Below are 20759 nucleotides of genomic sequence, written 5' to 3'. Positions count from 1 at the left end.
TCCAGTTTGCGGTAATATCTTTAATAACTAGGGATTAGTTCATTATGAAACTTGTTTGGAAAAAGGTCTTCATCTCTTTTATTGTCATCCCCGACCCTTGACAGAACTATCAATAAAATATTGCTAAAGGTCATAGAAATTGGGATCAAATTATAAACAAATTAGAACAGGGCGCCGCTGAATAAAGGCTTAGCGTGCATGTTTTGTAAGGGAAATATATGAGACCGATAGCCAAAAGGCTAGAGGCGTCATATATTCAGAGACGGAAACAATATAATTTTGCCTGACATTTTAATCCAATTATCATTTCGGCCAAATCTTGAATTACTAACTGAGGTCATCCAATCATTTACTGCTGTCCAACCATCGATCTTCAAACACGCCGTTGAAGAATAAGGCCCACAACTTTAACCAAGGCTGTGATCTGGTAAACCGATCAGAGCAGGAAGGTATAGCATATCTTTTCATAGACACACCAACGTTTATTGGCCCAAATGGGGAAAATTGGGTGTAATTCCCCCCCAAGGGAATCCTCCCTATGGAGCAGTAGTGTGTTTGTCATGGGGGTTCTATCCTGCACACTGAAGAACAACCCATATCCCCGTCTCTTTCCCCTAGACATGTTTAATTATCTGAGAACTGCAGATACAAAAAGACAACGAAATCCTTCCCCCAAAACAACAGCATATCCAGGTCCAGTTTTTCATCAAAGCATGTAATGTAACAGTTTCAGCTGCAGCCTGAGTCAACAAGATGAACATGCGGTCTGGCAATAGCCGGTTCCATGTGCCTGTTTTTGGCTGCTGAGCCGAAGCATAAGGGACCATTCTGATGGGTAGGCAGTCAGATTGGCCGATGAAGTGTAAATACCACTCTATCTGTTCTCATTAGACAAGTGAAAACATTCAAATCCCATTTCTGCCGCTATCAAAAAGGCCCCAGGGTTTGGGGGGGGGGGGGGTTAATGTGTGTGTATGCGTGTATGTGTCTGTGTGTGTGTGTGTGTGTGTGTGTGTGTATGCGTGCGTTAGTGTGTGTACGGAAGTGTGTGTTTGCGCGTGCATGCTTGTGTCTGTGTGTGTGTGCGTATGTGTATAATTACGGGCGCGTGCGGGACTGTGTTTTAAATGCCACCACCGTCATTGCTGCTTGGTCTGTTACATGTACACCCTTAATTCAAACAGACAAAATCGGTTCCGACAGCAAGCGTTATGATTCAAATCAGCTTTGAACGGAGGATGTGTGTGTGTGCGTGAGTGTGTGTGTTCTGGTGAGTGAGAGCATGTCATCATGTTTTGGTTTGTGATTAGGTGTCTTCGCGTGTGTTCATCAGTGTGTCTGTTTATGTGTGTGCGTTTGACCAAGTGATCACACACACCCTTCACATTCCCCTATGATAATGTGGATTGATTATGGATATGATAATGAGAGGCCAGCATAGCGTCGCGACCTTCACAAGGTCTAATTGAAACAAGCGTTGGTCCTCCGTAGCACTTATCAAGTCACACAGCACATCATTAATCACAGAGAATACAAGCTGTCATGGTACACACCGACACCGACGCACACACACACTCACATCATCTCTCTCTTTCTCACATACATACATGTTCGCTCCTCTGTCACCTACCACACACACTCACAAGCTTGACTACAAGGACACGCACACACACTGAAACCAACACGTACGCACGCACACACACACACACACACACACACACACACACACACACACACACACACACACACACACACACACACACACACACACACGCATGCACACTGACACGCATGCCCACACACACACAGACACACAAACAGAAACAGACACACACACACACAATGCAAGCTGTCACCACAATATGGCGGGCATTGTCTTATTTTAAGGAAAGTGGACAGCTAGTCCACCCTCCGTCTCTATTATAAGTAAAATTGAGGAAAAAAAACTTTGGAATTCAAACAGAAGTACCAAAAGAAGGAAGAAAAAAATAGACTGAACAAAAGCAAACTTCTAAAACAAAGAAAGGTGAAAACAATAGAACAAATTAGAACATCTGCTCTCTTCAACCCAACAACTCTGAGATTGAATTAGCCCAACTTGTTTTTATTACCTGCTTTGATTAGAGCACCATTTACCGCCAAAATGGGATTCCAATGCAACATATGGTGCCTACCTGTTAAACACGAGATTTTTTAATATTGGTGGAACGCATCACTGAGCTATTCAAATCAACTAATAAGCCCAATATTTTATTAGTCATTACATAGTCCAACACCCTAAATTACAATCTGATAAAACGTGGTTTTGTGATTAGCATGGGAAAACACAGGGGACTATACACGTACGCGTGTTGATGCCATTGCCAACTTTGTTAATTGTTATTCAATTAACTGCTTTGTTAATGAAACCAATTAATACTTTAATACCAGTGTGTGGAGATATCAGATTATTATGCATCTATGCAGGGGATAGCTAATTACAACTGTAAATCAATCACTTGCGGATTAATCAGTTTGGATATTGTCCAAAAACCACAAAGTCAAGTTGGAAGTTGTTGCTTTTTTACATATTTTGATTACTATGCTATTATCGTTTCTAATCATTGTTAATGATCCTTTAGTTTAAAGGATCCAATCCTCTCGCCGAGAATTGAATTAGGGTCTAACCACTGTGATTTTACCGTTTAATAGATATAACCTGTATATTTATGTTGTGACATTGAAGCTAATGTTAACAATGTCACCAAACTCCTATCTGTGAAATACACCATTAATAAACATATGCTTTATATTGTGTGCATGTAACCAATAGTATCACCTCACATTTTAAAGATTTGTCTTTGTCTATACAAATGCATGCAAAATGTGATAGTGTCAATAATGGGGCAGACCAGTCTTTTTTTTTGTTGCTTTCAATTAAGCACAATTAACGTTGTCTGTAACCTACATAAAATTGAACTCAATGTATTTGCCTAATTAAAAGTAACAAAGTCTATTGGATTGGAGTGTAGCCATATATAAATGCAAAACAAGGTATTTTTCTCTCTGACACCTGAGAATACTTCCACTAATCAGACACAACATCCCGAGCTGGTATGCACAAAGTATCTTTAGAAGTTGTTTTATGAGACCTGCTTGCCTCTTAAGTTTATATGGGCATGTGATTTGACCAGTGGCCTAGTTGAGTGCACTATTCTTAGATGTTTTATGCATATGTGGGCGATCTCTCAGTTAGGACTATGGGATTTGGGAATATTTTGTTTTATGGAGATCAAAGTACCAGTCTAAGGCAAGGGGAGCCCCTTAAACACATCAAACACAAAGAGATGCATTCTGAAAACCATGCCCCGATCGTCCATCAAGAGAAAGCAAACCTTACAACTCCCCTTTTTGTCAAAGAAAAGTTAATAATGTTGCTCTTTCACCATTAACATCTTAAAGGCAACACAAACTCACCCCCCACAGAGGCCCCAGTTGATTAGGCCTGAGGGCATTCAGGTAGATGTATATAGCATATATCAGATTGTTTGGTGCAGATGCAGTTGCGATGCTGGCGCTCATGAGATAACTGTGTTAGGAGATCAAAGGACCCGTCCAGATTTTGAGACCAGGAGCCTGTCAGTCAAGAACACACGAGCCCGCCCGTTGGAAGACAGAAATGCTTCCGTAGACACACTTGCTTTCCCATTCTCTCTTAGAGTCTGGTGTTACTTGGCTGGTATGTTGTCAGATAGCTTAGAAAGGGTTGCTCAATTCCTTTGTGCAGTGAATGAAAGACTAAACTCTCCCATATGGACGAACACACACACACACACACACACACACAAGGTGGCAACTAGAAGCACATAGGCCTGCAGAGTTGCGTTTTGGGCTTTCAGCATTTTGTCTCGTCTTGAAGATGAATAGAGGCAGTTTACAAACAGCCGTGAAACAAAACAATGCTTTGTGTGGATGGACACATGATGGCTACTGGTGGTTGATCACAGGTCTCCTCTACAATCTTTTTTTGATATTATTAAGGATTAAGTTCAAGTCACTTAATGCCGTGAGTTCCATGTTTCATAGTCTACAAAGTCGTCAGGTGAACAAATGTTGTAACCTTGACCTTCCCTTTTGGCTTCAGTGGAATTGTGCGCTCTCATCTACTTAGGATATATGCAAAATATTTTCTTCAAATATTTCCATATTAAAATGTCTAATGATCAATTATTGCAAGAAACTGGAAAAAATATGCATTAAAACATGATCCTTGATTAGCTTCATTCATTTTTATTTATAACAAAGATAAGGATCATAAACGCGTCATAATTTACTTGAAAAGTAATTCAATACTTAAAATAGACATGCAGTCTATATTCGTTTTGTGGTCAAATGTTAAGTGGCAGAGATCAATTATGCGTTAAAAAAACATATTCAAAAACACCGCATCAATATATTGTATATTAAAGAAAGACACAGTGCCATCTAGTGACTGTTTATTGTCATGTAAGTTTACATGAAAATAAAAATAACAATTCACTACAAATGTATAAAGGATGAAAAAAAATAAAACAAGGAAACAAACGAAAAAATATTTTGCTTACTAGGTGCAAGACATTTTCTCTGCACACAATTCCAGACGCAAAATGGGGATTATAATTTATGTAAAAATACATCAAAAACATATTTGTTAGATTTTTGGGCAGAGACTGAGGTTGTAAGGCTCTTTACATTTGGTGATGCTATGAACCATGGCAATACAAATGTGTAACGTGTCACGTGTAATTACAAACAAAGAAATGGACTGGGCATAGACAGGGATAGGCCTTTGTAGTGGGCACACAAGGCCCATGACAACACATCGAGAAATGTTTTGCACTGGAGTACTGGACTGGAACGGGATCTGATGCCTTTTCAGCTAGTGGAGTTGTCAGAAGCCTGGAGACAACAATATAAATATGAAACAGAATACAATACACCAGAACCACAAAGCAATGCTTTGGAGCGTTGCTTTTTTAGATCAGATGTCTCGAATACCACAATTTTGCGTAAAGATTTGTTAACTGAACTTGACCAAAATAAATAAAGGCTCCCCCACTCAGTGAATCTTGATAATGTTACTTAACACTTTTAACATCAATATTGTTCTAAATTATTGAGGCAGAAAATTCTAGTTTTATGAGTATTGGGTAGAAATATGACTTGAATAATTGATTATTTCCTAATTCCCTTCAATACCCCAAATTATATTTGCATACCTTCAATGAGTCGGATGCTTTGCGCAGTTCCTTTATGACTAAAGACAAGGCTTCCGGATTGATGCCTTGTTCACACAACCGCACGCAGATCGATAGCGACTCCATATCCAAGCCCGTGTTCAGCAATCTGGAGATTTCCAACAACACTAGTAGAAAACCCAAACAAGAACATGGAGTCATTTAAAGCAACACAACATGAGGAGGACCCTTGCAAATGAGCACTTAGAAACTATACAAAATCTAATCGACCTGGGAAAAAAACTATTAATGAGAAAATTAAAAAGGTACAATATAAATACCAATCTTAGTTTTTACTTCACATTCTCCTTCTAAACACATATTAACAGATGTGATTTCAGATCCAGCATCATCTGAGGGGTAACTTAAGTTACAACATAATATTTTTGTCTCATGTTATAACTGTTACATGGGGTTTGGTCAGTCTTTACAACAATAACGTATTGTAATACACTGTTGTACTGCCATTAACCATGTGTCATATTAAATGTATGCACACGTTGTTATACGTATTGTAACACACCCTTGTACTGCCAATAACCATATGTCTTTTGTAGTATATTCAATATATACACACGTTAGTTAAACGTATTGTAACACACCGCTGTACTACCAATAACCATGTGTCATTAGTCGTATATTAATTGTATGTACACGCGTTAGTCATACCTATTGTATATGCAGAAGCGCACTGCTCAGAATATGTCATTAAATCTCAACCCTATTTACCGTCCATTGTCTCCCGAACAGCAGTCATGTTTGCATTGGCTCCACTTGCCATCGCAAAGGTTCAGACGTAGACTTTAATTCACTTATTAGTTGACTTATTGAACAGGTTAGTGCCTATCGAGGGCTGGCTAATACCTTGGACCAGCAGGCTAGCTAGCAGGACCACCACCGTAAGGCTTAACAAACCTCAACAGTGACTTGAGATAAGTCCACCATTCGTTCAAATATATTACTACACTATAAACTTGAAAAGTAATCGTTATCTCAGCAATTAGACCAGTGTTTATGAAATCATTCCTGAATGTGAAATGAACAGTCTTTTGATAGCCCGCCTACTCTACCAAACACAAATGACGATACAGTGTTGCCAGATTGGGCCAAATTCCCCGCACAATTTGGCATCCCTTGCTGCAGCGCGCCCCAGCAATGGTTGTCAGATTGAGAAGGAAATGTGATCCAATCTGGCAACACGTGTGACGGACCGGATATGACGACGGGGTAATCCTATTGGTTCCCCGACACTTCATCGGACATTTCTATTGGCTGGTCAGACCTTTGGGGGAAATTGAAACAACATTTTGAAACTTTAACCGTGATACTATTGACTTGAACGAAGGCTGGTTGATGTTTTGAGATATATTGTAAGTATTATCAGTTAATATAATCCATTGATTAGTTTAATCAATGATGAAACTAACGTGCAATTGTGTAAGAACTTGAGGCCATTGGTTGTGTCATGGGGTGATTTTTTATCGAGCTAAGTCTTTTGCCAGGCAGTCAACCAGAAGTCCCTAATACAAACGCAATCAATGTATAACTTAATCGAGTTATTCGAATCGATATAAAAAAAAAAAGCATTATTCCTATATTGTGCGAATAAAGACTGTTTGCACTATCCTGAAATCCTCTGTTTTGTTCTCGTGTCTTTGCTAAATAGGAGTGCTGTTTGGTCTTTAAAATGGGGGACCAAATTGAAGTACAAATCACACCAGAAACCCCTGGGAAGCATTTAATACGGAACCCATTTGAGAGCCCAAATGATTACCACCACCTCCAGGAGCTCCTGGGGCCAAGCCCATCTGTCTTCAAGCACTGTAAAGCTGTACGTTTATACCACGGGACAACAATTAAAAAAATGTTTATAAATCACATGTATCAGATATAATCTCCATCTGTCTCTAAATGGTTTTCTGATAACCGTTTATTTGCTGTTGACAGAAGGTTACGGGAGGATTTGACTGGGCTATTGAGGAAATGGCCAATCTTCTGCCTGTTGACATAAACCCAGAGGACATCCAAAGACAGGCCGTCTACTTAAGTCAGACAATGTATGTAGTCTGTGCATGGCTTAGTCTGGGGCTATACAATAAGTTAGTTGTTTGAATAATTGTGAATCTGAAAATCTGTTGACTTCCAACCAACATGTTTAGTTGGTAAGATCTTTTCAACCCTTGTATTATGTCACATCCAATATGTGCAGTATGCCAATATCCCATCAGAACCCTTAAGGGTTTGTAACTGGTTTTGGAATCCTTGTTTGAGTTTGTATCATTAATTGGAAGAGCAGTGGGTTTTTGAGAAGCTTAGACTGTAAAGGTGTCACTTAGAGCTATCAATATTCAACAGATTAATTGAACATTTACTCTTATTCAGTGGCTGATTACTTAAAGAGGCATGATTTTTTTTTTGGGCACACGTCTATCTATTTACAATGCATGCATCCAATATTTGTCTTAAGAGATGTAGCATGCTATGAGTGAATGCTGATCATATTTTAAACCCATTTTGTTTCGGATAACCAGGATAGATTCTGAAGTTGAAGAAAAGCGGCAACATGCTATCGAACAGGTATATTCACAACCATAGTTAATAAGATGTTTTTGTAATTGATCACATGTAAGTGATTCACATGTTTAACTAGCTTTTTACTATTTAATTCAGTTTTTCACCAAAGGAGCAATCGTTCCATCTCCTTGGGCAGCCCCTGTATCTCGGAAAAACACTTTTATTCGCAATAAAACAAGTAAGTGTTGGATTTGATGTGATAATAGATGTCCTTGGTTAACCAGACGCAAGGAGTTGGAGATATGTAGTCGCCATGCTTTGCGTCTATACATGTTTTTTATTTTCTTCTGTTTCTACTCTTTTAGATTGTATTTCACCAAACATCATCGAGGAACCGGAAACGCTCAATGGTTGGTATCTGAACCTTTTTAAGAAAATTTGGGATATTGTTTCTCTAAAGCAGGATTCTCAGGTTATTATCTAATTCTTCTTTATCTCACTTGGTTCCTTGTTTTGGCATTAATTTGTTTCAGTTGCCTGTCAGACTACCCTTTCCTTGCCTGTGGCTTTTGATTTGGAGAAGATTCTAGGTAAGCCTCCCTTTTTAAAGCCTATCTCCACGCTCACTAAATAACCGTTTCCCTCAAGCCATCCCTTTCTGTTTTGAAATCATCACTGAACGTTTTCACCATGAATTGATTCAAATTTATAGCAAAAATTCATGGGATGATAAAATGGCACTAAAAATAGTAATGGTGCAGTGAAAAAGTGACATGATGCATGTATAAAACGCATCCAAATGTGTTGAACGTAAATGTAATGTGGGTGTGTGTGCTAACCCAGCTGTGGTCTGGTTGACCAGGAGACTACTACCTCAGCCAGGACGCCAGCGAGGGGGTGCAGGAGTGCCTCAGCTCCTCCTCCCTTAGGAGGAAGCTGTTTCTGGACGGTCAGGAAAGCCACAGTGGCTCGGATCATTCGGGCACGTCCAGCCCGGAGAGGAGTCCCGCGACGGGGCCCATGTCCACGGGGGTCAGCGCGGGTTCGCTGGGGGCTCCCAAGGTGGCGTCCTCCTTCCTCTCCTCCCCTCTGGCCTGCGACATCATGGCAACCACACCGTCGTCCACAGTGAGTCACGGGGACTACAAGGCTTTCGATTCCAAGTATATTCAGAGGAAACATTTAGTGATGTGAAGAAAGCAAATGTTGTTTGTTTCTTTTAAGTATTGCGTTGGAATGCTTTTACAAGTTTAATGTGTGCTGCTTTCTTTGTAGAGAGGGGAAAGAGCAGCAGTGAATAAGTGATGCGTGTTCCCTCCATTGCAGGGCCAGCTCTCATCTAGTCCGGTCCCAAACGGTCGTTTCCGTGACCACAGCCTGGGCAGCATTAGTCCCATGTTCCCAGATAGGTCCTCACCTTCTGGTTTATTCACCCCCTCGGTCTCCCCCATCGGCCCTCGCGTATCGTGCACACCCATAGGCTCCGGTGAGTCCCTCGTGTGTTACGTGATGTAATTCATGCTTGGTGTTTACGTTTACTTTACCTTACTGTACATTTCTTAATGCAATTTAAATCTGGATGTCGTGAACAGATTCACTAGCCTCCATTGTCTTTCTTGAGACGCAAAACAATGCCGTCCTACTCAGTCTATTTATTTCCGAGGTACAAATCTCCTGTGGTCCCCAGGGGAGAGGAAACAGCTGAGCTTCCTGACTCCAGATGGCGCCGCCGGCGTCCCGGTGGACATGGACATTTACTCCTGCTCGGGGAGCCCATATGGCGAGGGTTGCTCTCCCATCCGGAATTGCTCCCCGCGCAAGCTCCCCTTCCATAACCAGTCCCACCCCAGCAGCGGCAGCAGGGCCAGGGCCAGAGCCCGGTGCTGGGCGTCCCCGCCCCTCTCCCCTATCCTCAACCCCAAGCTGCGCAACGACCCGTTGGCCTCGCCGCCCCTCGTCCCCATGGAGTTCGACCCGCCGTCCCCCGCGGCCCGGGACAGCCCGCTCTGCACCGGCGTGGCGCATTCTCAGAGAGGCGCCGGAGAGGAGGTGGAGGAGGAGGAGGAGGAGGAGGCGGCAGGGCAAGAGACTCCCATTGAGGGGAGGTTAGAGGACATTATGGAGAGGGAGGAGGCCGGGGAGCCCTCGGAGCAGCTGACCAGCTCGCGTATGGGCAACGTGTCGACCACGGAGAGCTCCCACATGTTCATGTCTCTGTTGGCGGAGGGGAGCAGCATACGCTACGACTCCAGCATGCAGGTGTGTGGGAGCGCTCCTCTGCTGGGAGGGATGGACAGAGAACTCTTGGGATCTTTGGTCTTTTCTGTTTTGATGGTTTAAAGTTGGTTCTCCTTTCCCTTTGACATGCCCCTCTCATGTGGATGCTCATTTTCAAATGTTTTTGTTTTGTTCAGTTAATGAACCTGATTGTAATTTTGATTGTGGATTTGCAGGTGGACAGCGGCTACAATACTACCTCAGTGGGCACGGCCAGTCTTATCGATGGCCTCAGCTCCATGAGTAACGGCAAGGAATCCTTCAGTTCAAACCTCCCGGACGAGGCCTTTCCGTTTTCCAGGCAGTCTAAATCAAAGGTAGATGCAAGTGCTAGTCAACTGAAAAATGTGGCTGAACTGAGGTTCGAAAAAACCAAATGTATAACCTGTTTTTAACATTTTCCCCATAGAACTTTAACACTCACCACTGAGCCTGCTGTATCCTGGGAACAAGCAGCCACTGAAGCCGACGATGCAATCAAATATGTGTTTTTGTTTTTTGAAGCAGCTTGTCCGCTTCATGCTTACAGAGCCAAACCATACTTGGGTATATTTTGTTCCCTGCAACAACCTTCAACTCTTTGACATCATCTTTAAAAGGAGTACCGGTACTTATAAATGCTTAAGTTGTTACTCCCGGTTGCAATGGGAATGTTTTACCCCAAAGTTATATTTGCACCAATTCTATGAGAATGAAAACAATCTTTCGGGGAGGGGGCTTTAATGATTGTATGAATTAGAAAAGTGATTTTACATGTGAAATGTCATTTCTGTACTGCTACTTGCACAACAATGACCTCTTTTGTTTTAATGCATATTTTATACAATGTTTTGTGGTGATATTAATAGGAAATTGAAACTTAAGATTGACATCAGGTAATTAGACATCTTTTAACTTGGCGTTTATCATGGACTTGTTAAAATGTTAATTTTTTTTACTCTGATATTACAAGTTTTATTGTGCACCATCTAGGTTTGATGCCACTGGTTCGTAATACAACCAATAGTTGAGCTACGACCGTATTTCTGTAATATATTTACTAAACCCAGAATAATTCATATAAGGGAAAAACATTAACAAAAAGACTTGACTCCACTTGGTAAACAAGTATAAATGTCTTTATTTCTTAGCAAACAATTGTTATGGTTGATTTGTGACAAAACGGAGGACTCCTTTTTACCCGATTCAATAAACATGTGAGGACTTAATCTGGATACAGTTGCATGTTCGTCCAGTAAAGTAGAAAAAAAACACATGAATGTATTTATTACTTTAGGTAGATACTGTAGTGACCGATATCCATTGTGCTGGCTGGGTATAAGCTATATTATGGTTTGGCTTGTGAAACAACCAAATGTTGATGAAAATAAAAGCATCTTTATTGATAAACGTTTCTGTTTTCATAACTGATTAAACCAAATATTACAAAAGTAATGATTTCTGAGCAAGAAGGTCTAAAAAAATAAAACGGTCTTTCAGCTAAAACCACCCCTCAAGGACTCGGGTCCTTTCCTTTAAAGACAACTTGCCCTGTAAAGGAAGCACACTCAGCGATTAACAAAACAAACAATACTGAAAATGGCCATTTAATAACAATGGAATTGGCTCCTAGTTACATTGGGGCTTATTGATGCTTGGTGAGCCATTCAGACGTCAAGTTTGGGCTTCTTGGCCATTGGTCCCACCTCTGGGACTGGAACACTAACACCTGGAATCTAAAAACAAAACAGAATCGGCTTTTATACGAGTCTGCCACGAACAAAGAAAATGACATTTTATGATACAATAATAGAAAAACAAAGCTAAATTTGAAATGGTAAAAATGGATGGACAGGTATCATCATAGCAGTATAAACAAGAAATAAAAATTTTGGGGAACAAAAAACAGAATGGTTAGTACTAAACTAATGCAGGTTTTACCTCCGGTTCCACAAGAGACATACGGATCTTCTGGTGCTGAACATTTGAGTCATCCAGACTGATGGTCACCTTCACCTTGTCGAATATTTTAAAGGTGTGCTGCTCCACCATCAAAGACGGTCCCTGTAGAGATAAGTGATGCAGGGTAGAGATTAGTGACAGATTTCAGAGCAGCGCTTTCACTCTTTTTTTTGTTCTGACTCCATTGAGGCATTGACTATAGTTGGGAGAAGCATTTACCTCTTCATCAAAGACCAGTTTGGGGCCGGTCTTGTCCTTGTTGTCAAAGAAGACCGTTCCCTCCAGACCAAACTTTGGGATCAGCACTATGATGGCGTTCTTTCTGACAAACAGGATGAAGCCCTCCTCATTGACGATCCCTCTGCTCTTGAAGAACAACTAGGAGGAGACAAATGCAATTGTGAGCATAGCATGCCAGAGTGGTTGGTGATCTGCAGAGAGGTCGTCTTAAGAAATAGCCTTGAATCGATACACCTGTCCATATCAAAATAGTATGATATATGTTGATCAAAAACCAGAGAATTTCTTGTTTCCTCCGTGTTTCATTTATGCAACAGATCTACTTCAAATGACTTGCCACACTTGCATTTTGAGCGAGAGAGAGAGCACAACGGCTACAGGGTATATCTCTACACTCCATGACTTGTATCTAAAAAGGGGTTTAACAGTTTTTCACTAGTCTGGTACTTCATGTCAATAAATATTAAATTACAGCAGTTGAGAAGTATTCTGCCTCTACTCAATAAGATACTAAGTGCTCAAGAGTGCAAAAAAAAGGCATACAAATAAAGCTTTTTTTATAAAAATATTCTGGGCGAGGCTCCCCCGGGGCACGGACCCCCTACAGATCTCTGAGCTAAGGAGACCCAAATCCTAGAAGCGCCACTGGTAACCTACATCTGATTGACTACTGATCCAGTTCTATTAAAAAAAAAAATACAGCAAAAAGATGGAGGGAAAGTGAAACGTATGAAAAGGTTTCATATTTCAAACATGCATGGTTTTGCAATTACTTCTCTGAGAAAGCTTAATTCTCACAACAATGTTTCCCACAATCAATACATTGATCCGAGGCACAGACACTATGAATAATTAATACACAAGGCCCCCTATTTTCTTAGAGACCAATTTCTTAGAGACCCATTGGTTCACAGCTGTGGCCCCTTGTGGCCACAGCTGTGTTTCGGGTAGTTGTTTGCACATCATGGAAATAATTTGTCATCAGTGCACAGGGGATTAGTTACTTAATGTGGGTGCACTGCTCACCTGCGTGTGGAAGGCCACGGACGCCCTTTGTGCATACTGAGACATCTTGTGTCTGTAGTTGAGGTTGTTGCAGAGGGCCGACTGCTTGTGTTTGTCCGTCAGGTCAGGGTAGGTGCAGTCTGCCCCGATGGACACGGCCAGCAGGCGATGCACCATGATGTCAGAGTATCTGCAGAAGAAGAACAGAGGATTAGCCTGGGTCGAACGAAACCCTTGGGGTCATATGTTACAATACATTAAGGGTATTATATGTTGGATGAAGAGTGCGAGAGAACGATTGAATAAGAAAAAACAGCAATGCTAATTCTGTTGACTTATTTCAAAGCCAGCTGATAACAGATCCCTTTTTTTTGCTTAGCCTTTAGACAAGGTTGCCAAATAACATAATGAATGTGCATGATAACATAATGAATCATTGGTGGTTGGTCAGACTCCATAAGAAGGCATCATACACAAATTATTAAACCTACTACATAACTTGCAGGTATTTATGTATGTGACTTTTCATCCCACGTGTGTGCATGACACCCACCTCCTGATGGGCGACGTGAAGTGCGTGTAGATGGGCGAGGCCAGGCCGTAGTGGTGGAAGTTGCTGTCCATGCCGGAGCAGAAGTACACGGCCTGCATCATGCACCGCGTGGCCAGGATGCGCAGCAGAGTGTTGAAGTAGGGGAAGCCGTCCACCTTGGCCATGTCTAGAGAGTCTGCCAGGGCCTTGGCCGAGTCTGTGTGGATGGCCAGACCCTGCAACCAACGGAAACCATGGGAGACCCGCGTTAATGCCCAGGCTGATGAGAAGAGACATTATTGTACAGAGGACAAAATTATTTTCGGTAGAAATGGATTTTCCCATCACATCATCTCCCAAGGCTGGAATCCCAAACTAGACATTTATTACAGTCGGACACGCTCTTTGTTGTGGTATTGTCGACAAAGCAGAATATTTTCATGGATCCTCGTTGTGGGCGAATCATCCTTTCACCGCTGTCAACTAGGGGCTTAAAATACATTGTTATTAGTCTTGCCTACATCATCAATTCAGTACAAGGAAACTGTAGAGGCTTTATCGATTTACCTAAAAGTTAGAAGCATCTCTGAAGCATGAAGAGGACATACTACATTCATTTATTTCGTTCTCCCTCAATTAAATTGATATGATATGAAATATATATATATATGAGTGTTAAGTGACAGATGCATTATTTGAATCACAAGTAAAACACAGTATTTTGAACATCATCTACTCTGTAGAGGTCAACGTATGACAATGTATCCTTCAGGCAGAGTAAAGTTCAGAGTACGTTAGCTGAAATGTAGGGCAAGTTCAGAAGAATCCAAATGAATTGCACTATTAAGCACGGCTGCCGAGATCAGAGTTGGTGATGAATGTCACCTTGGACTGGGCCGCTTTGTTGAGGATGTCATAGTTGGAGGGAGGCGGGGCCGGGTGCTTCCTGAGCAGGGCACACTCCGAGAACTCGTCGTAGATCTTCTGGGCCACGGAGATGTTGGCGAGCAACATGAACTCCTCCACCATGGAGTTGGTCTCCCTGAGCGCAGAGGGAACAACAACATGATCTTGTGTTCCGGGCATTAACTTCATTCGTAGTAGAAAGAGTGAATGTCTTCATTTTTTTTGTTTTGATAATCAAGCAGATCACATTTGGGAATAGACAAAAAGAGAATAATTTCCCACTACAGTAAATCAATTGTTTCAATGTGATAGAGACACTGGTTTGTTCCACTTACATCAACTCTTTGGTCTGGAGGTCAATGGGGTCGTGGGTTTCACTGTCTATGTGGAAACGCACCTCGAGCGAAGATAGTGTCAACGCACTAGAAATCAATAAAACACAACGTGAGTCACATTCCAGAAGACCACATCTAGGACTTACCCTTCGAAGAGTAGATCCATACGGATTATCAGCAGATTTTATTTATTTTGTTAACGGAATGCTTTTGTGTAATAATTTTACAAAAGTTAATTGAGAAAAAACCCAATTCAAAACAAAAGTCTAAAAATATATATATAAAAATGTTTCAGCAAATGATGCTAGTCCTTGAGAAGATCTCAAGGACCCAAATATCCCTACATGAAAAAAACACAATTCACAACAAAAGTCTAAAAAAATATATATAAAAATGTTTCAGCAAATGATGCTAGTGAAAACAATTTACCACACAATTAAAATCGATCCATCAATAAGGAAAATACAATGCTAAGCCAATACTCTAAGCCAATAATGCTTTCTGGTGACAGGGATATAGTCAGTTGTTTATTTGTATGGCAGCGTCTGCTCACCCCTTCTCGATCCTCCGCCTCTTGAGGATCTTGGCGAGCTTGTTGAGCCCTCGCAGGCTGTTGGTGATGTCATCATTCATGTTGGTGTCATCGATCCTCAGCTGGGCCTCGGCGTAGGTCAGAGACGCCTGTGCCAAATCAGAAGCACCGCGAACAACACCAAAGAGCGGAGAAAATTTAAATGAGGAAGAATTGTTTGTTACACAAATGCCAAGACAAGAGACTATAAAGCCCCTTAATAGGAGACCTGTATCTTGTTTAAGTGGTAAAAGATCTGTTGCTAGGCTTTAGGGTGTTTAAAAAGGTAATTAAAAGGGGCCGTTTGGGTGTGTGTTGCTCTCTACCTTTGAGTTAATGACACTTTTTGTGAATCTGGTCTTTACGATGTTTGCCTTGTCGTCCATCTCCCATATAGAGGAGAAAGCAAGCCTGGTGTGGAGAAACAGAATCAGAATCCAAATTACTTGTACTACAAGTACACATCAGTAAAATTCTTATACTTGGTACCTTAACACACATAGCAGCAACAATACAATATTAAGTAATTTACCGGTAGGAATCAAAAACAAATCAGATGTTTCTCACATTGTGCATGTGAAAAAAATGACTTGTCATTGTGCCAGTCAATTTTGTTTTGACTAGCATGGTCTCACCTCTCTACATTGGAGCGTAGTGAACAGAGGTTGGAGCTGAGCAGTTCTGGGACCATGTCTATCCTCTGAAAAAACAAAAGCAAATCATGAAAGCTTTGTGAAGCCCTTTTATAGAATCTCTTTTTTCGCCATTTAATTATCATTCTTTAAACTGCAATTAAGGTTTTTTTAGCCTTTACATGAGTGTGTTAGCCTTTATCTGAATCCTGAAAACACATCTAGTTTATCCAGGTCAATTTGAAACATGCAAATCAATAAATATTTAAATCTGACATTGCAACGTCTGCTGCCATTTTCCAAAACGATACCCCAACCACAACCAAACAGCAGGATTTCTTAGAAACCTAGTAGGAAAACTGTGAGGAATCAATATGAATACTTGGTCCCCACTAACGATTACACCCTAAGATGCGTTTCTCCTCACCCTGCCACACAGGTAGACCGTGGTCCCACGGTTTGCCGCCTCCAGGTCTAGAGCATTCCCTGGTCTGATGAAGTGACTGACATCTGCAATGTGAACACCCACCTACGGACAGCAAATAGGCTAGTTAACATGGCATGTTTTGAATGTTAATTTATTTAACATAATTAAAAAATTATATATATATTTTTTTTTGCAGGTGTGCGTGTGTTACCTCAAAGTTTCCATTCTCAAGCGTTTTGCAGTGGAGTGCATCGTCTATATCAGTGCATCCAGGAGGATCAACACTGCATACAGTCAGAGCCCTCAAATCCTCTCTCACGGCCATGTCCTGCAGATCAACCCAGCGTTGTTTTAATGATACATTATAAAGATATAAAAAAACACAATAGTCAATATTCACAATTTCAATTGAAGCGAGAAAAACCCACATCACTTCTACTAGGAGCGATTAATATGTCTGCTAAGTGGATACCTCTGGTGTAATGGACCACGGCATCTTTGGCAGGAAGCTAAGCACGGCCTGGGAGAAGTCCTGATGAGGCACGTCATGCTCTAGCAGCAGCACTTCTGTCTCCGTCTCCTTGTCGCCCGCGGCGCCCAGACTGCGTACAAAGTGACCCTGGTGGGTGGGGCAGGAGGATGTGGCGGGAAAAGGGGAGGACGTGAACAGGAGATTCATCCACTCTGGACTCCGTTTGGGACATTTCCTCTTTGGATCAAATTATCCTTTAGCCAAGCTTAAATGGTTGATTGTAGTTGCATTCATATACTGTATCATTAAGAAAAAACATTAACAAATGTGTTTGGTATTTACACATTATAATATTGATGTGGTGACTCACATGTGGGTATCTGGAGTGCCTGGGCCAGCCGTCGATAGCAACCATGATCCTCTGGCTGAGCAGGGCGGCGGCCTGGCGCGTCTCAATGCGGATACGAGGAACGCGGCGGTCAGCTGGTGTGAACAGGTGTCGGGTTGACTAAAACAGGAGAAAGGAGAACGGATCAATATTGATGGCACTATCTTTTTATCAACTCAGCTTAAAAAGTATTTTTTCTCTCAAGCTACATAAAAAAAAATTAAAAATCCTCAAGCTACATAGATTTAACATTGGCCGGTCCTTGAATTCAGAAGTACATCAGATGGAATAAAAATCCCTTTAAACACAAATAATAACATTTGTATGAAGTAATGCAAGTCCAGTGTCTTTACCTCTTTGATAAGGGAGCTATTGAGCATGCCACAAAACGGCCTCCAGTTTCTTTTGATGATTGCCACAACTTTCCCTGTAGGCTTCCGGGCGGCATCGTCCGCTATGATCTTCATCTAGTCAAGGAGCCAAGAAGAAAAAAGATTTACTCAGTTGATGCAGAGACAATCTGGCACCTCCACTTTGATTTAAATGGCCAATCTGTCCCCTTAAAAGGCCACAAGTTCTCCTTTTCAACCAAATATTTATTGCATGCATCTTAAACCGGCAGTTATAACTCAGACATAATAATAAACCTTCAACTACAGGATAATAATAACTCCTCTCACAGCCTTCTCTTTCTCCTCTTCCTCTGTGTCGTCTTCGTCCTTCGCTTCCCTCTCGTCAAGCAAGACCACTGAGGAGGGCGCCACCCATTCTTCCCGTGGCAACAGCTGGACGGCGACCACATCCTGATGAATGGCCCTGTTCAGGTTATGGAGGCCCTGCAGAATAACCTGGGAGTAAACAGGAGGAGTAGAATTTGAGTAGAGTCACACATAGCACAGGTGTTAGTGTACATTTTAATGCTTTGGTTGCATATTAGACTTCGCTATCGCCATCTGCATCATTAAAAGAGAGGTGATCCATTTGGGCATGTCCTTTGATGAACCTATATCTGAAAGTGCATAATTATGATCTATGTATGTTTCCCAAAACTGTGCATTATGCACTTATTCAGCACTTTCAAAAATCCATTAAAAAACTTGTGACAAATAATCAGGGAATACAATCAATAATAAAGAATGAAACACACACACACACACACACACACACACACACACACACACACACACACACACACACACACACACACACACACACACACACACACACACACACACACACACACACACACACACGTCACACACGTCACACACCTCAGTTGTCTCCTCTCCTTCTCCCTGGACGAACACCGTGGCCTCTAGGTAGTTGTCCCTGCTGGCCCTGAAGGTGCCCTGGAGGAAGGTACCACCCTTTATGCCCATCTGGATCCTGGACAGAGGGAGGTGCTCAGAGAACAGCACCTTGCTGCTACTGATGTCTTTCTAAACAGAGGGAGGCAGGGAGTGCAGTGCAGCAGGAGGCCAGAGGTTGGGGGTAGAAGAGGAAACAGATGCGAATGCTGTTGGATGTTCCTTTAAAACCCCATCTACAAATTGCTCTCCCAGAAAATACTCCATCCAATGTTTACCGTCTCGTCATTGGTCAGAGCCAGGCGATCCACCAGCTCCGGGTTGGCTAGCAGACTCTTGATGTAATCCTCGCCTAGTGAAGAGATAAACCGTTTTATTGGGAAAGGATGACAACCAATCCAAGGGTTTAAATAGAGATTTAATCAAATCAGGGCACTTCCCTCAGACATGATACTCGTTATTCTATACTTTCGTATTCTAAAATTGAATCATGCAACTGAAGCACAGCCTCCTTGTATAGAGGGCTTACATTTGTACACCAGCAGGCCACTCTCCTCTGCCTTCTCCTTGTTGCCCTGGTCGTTTGTAATGAGAACCACCTTCAGGCCGTCTGACTCTGCAGTGTCCAGGTGGTGACTGTACCATTTGACGGCCACCCGGATGGCACGGTCATTGCGATCGTTGGCGCTCTCCCCTGGCTCTCGCTCGATGAATGTGTCTCTAAACAATCATGAGTCAGGTAGATAAACATTTGTATTAAAAATAGTAAGCTTTTGGGTAGTAGTGCCTATGTTCCCATATTCATCAGAAAATTCATAAAAATCAACAATGATCAGCAAAGAGCTCAGACAATTAACAAACTTAACAAAATGCTATTAAATCTGTATAGTATTATAGTCTGCATAGTTTACAGATTTGGGGAATTTATGATCACGATTTTTTATGATCATTATGATGGAATTAGGTTGTTGAGATTAATGGTTTTTTTTCATGAATAAACAACTGTTTACCTGTGGTGCTCGTTGGTAAATGTATAGAAGTGTTTTTCTTTTTCATGGATAATATCCTTAAGGCGTTTGTAGACCGGTGCGCTGCGGTGGCGCACCTCCTGTAGTACTGTTTGTAGGATAATGACATTACGAATCAGAGGATCTTCCAACACATCGATCTGTAAAGGAGACAATTATGAAGGGTCATTCTTTGACTACTACTAGAACGTTCATAAATGTGTCTTGATGATCATCATTTGTGTGAACCTTTTCGAGTTAAATCGACATAATAACACTGACATGAAATAGTCATAATCTCAATAGTACCTGATGCAGCACCACATTGGTGTCAGGGACTAGATAATGTGGAGAGGAACACAGGTCGCTCTCAATGCAGGAGTCCTTCTGCAGCACCGTGGACTCTTGTTTGCACTCTGTGCAGATCTCGCTTCCGCACCAGATATCGTCTCTTAAATAGTGTTCACGCACTATTTTCATCACCCCCCCTGACCGGGTTTTCTTAACGAATGTTTTAGATTTCAACATGTTTGAGTGAAGGTATAAAATACAATATGTCCGATTAGTTTCCCTTATTCGACAGTAAGAACACTGGCCATCAACCAAAGCCAGAAACTCATGTGCGGCACCAACACATGACGGTGGAAAAGAAGGACGTTTAGCGGAGTTCACAAGAAAACTAACAACCAGTAAGATAAACGTACATAACATGCAGAACTTTCATTTAATACAACATATAATATCGCTGATTTTACAGCATATTCAAATGAAACAAATACGATCCCATTCAGATACCTGATTATTTCATAGTATTGTATTTTGGTATTTAAAACTCTGTAAATGCTTTTTAGTCCCACCACTATGTACTGAAAGAAAACAAAACAGAGGAAGGCATAATGTGGGTTTCTGAAAGCCAGGTGACTCCCCCTAGAGCTCAGGAAGAGTAATGC

At 41.6% G+C, this 20759-nt stretch overlaps 3 protein-coding genes across 5 annotated transcripts; 1 reads left to right on the top strand and 2 right to left on the bottom strand.

Moving 5' to 3' along the window:
- Nucleotides 1–4273: 4273 nt before the first annotated feature.
- mzt1 (mitotic spindle organizing protein 1) lies at nt 4274–6345 on the bottom strand. Its single transcript, XM_056609524.1, has 3 exons — nt 5985–6345; nt 5238–5383; nt 4274–4917 (listed from the first exon to the last, which is right to left on the bottom strand). The coding sequence occupies exons 1-3, from the start codon at nt 6034–6036 to the stop codon at nt 4894–4896; spliced, it is 222 nt and encodes a 73-aa protein (XP_056465499.1). The 5' UTR covers nt 6037–6345; the 3' UTR covers nt 4274–4893.
- Nucleotides 6346–6502: 157 nt separating this feature from the next.
- On the top strand, nt 6503–11450 carry bora (bora aurora kinase A activator). Of its 2 annotated transcripts, none has more exons than XM_056609555.1 (12): nt 6503–6625; nt 6922–7086; nt 7203–7312; nt 7787–7832; nt 7926–8007; nt 8135–8179; nt 8303–8359; nt 8632–8897; nt 9096–9255; nt 9457–10028; nt 10223–10363; nt 10456–11448. In XM_056609555.1, the coding sequence occupies exons 2-12, from the start codon at nt 6943–6945 to the stop codon at nt 10474–10476; spliced, it is 1644 nt and encodes a 547-aa protein (XP_056465530.1). In that variant the 5' UTR covers nt 6503–6625; nt 6922–6942; the 3' UTR covers nt 10477–11448. The 2 variants fall into 2 exon arrangements, with proteins under 2 accessions (XP_056465530.1, XP_056465531.1); XM_056609556.1 differs by having other exon boundaries at nt 6523–6625; nt 7206–7312; nt 10456–11450.
- Nucleotides 11149–20488, bottom strand: dis3 (DIS3 exosome endoribonuclease and 3'-5' exoribonuclease). Of its 2 annotated transcripts, XM_056609553.1 has the most exons (22): nt 20119–20488; nt 19813–19970; nt 19332–19522; nt 19081–19154; nt 18767–18934; nt 18176–18343; nt 17849–17962; nt 17478–17615; nt 17108–17254; nt 16847–16963; nt 16636–16737; nt 16212–16276; nt 15903–15987; nt 15559–15686; nt 15006–15092; nt 14650–14806; nt 13786–14000; nt 13254–13422; nt 12207–12365; nt 11967–12089; nt 11663–11761; nt 11149–11576 (listed from the first exon to the last, which is right to left on the bottom strand). In XM_056609553.1, exons 1-21 carry the CDS (start codon nt 20335–20337, stop codon nt 11693–11695), a joined length of 2853 nt encoding a protein of 950 aa, XP_056465528.1. In that variant the 5' UTR covers nt 20338–20488; the 3' UTR covers nt 11149–11576; nt 11663–11692. The 2 variants fall into 2 exon arrangements, with proteins under 2 accessions (XP_056465528.1, XP_056465527.1); XM_056609552.1 differs by having other exon boundaries at nt 11149–11761; nt 20119–20487.
- Between the last annotated feature and the right edge of the window lie 271 nt (nt 20489–20759).

This window comes from Gadus chalcogrammus, chromosome 15, assembly GCF_026213295.1.
Source record: "Gadus chalcogrammus isolate NIFS_2021 chromosome 15, NIFS_Gcha_1.0, whole genome shotgun sequence".
Classification (NCBI taxonomy): Eukaryota; Metazoa; Chordata; class Actinopteri; order Gadiformes; family Gadidae; genus Gadus; species Gadus chalcogrammus.
The sequence above is the reverse complement of the archived record's forward strand: the minus strand, read 5'-3'. Positions and strand labels throughout refer to the sequence as shown.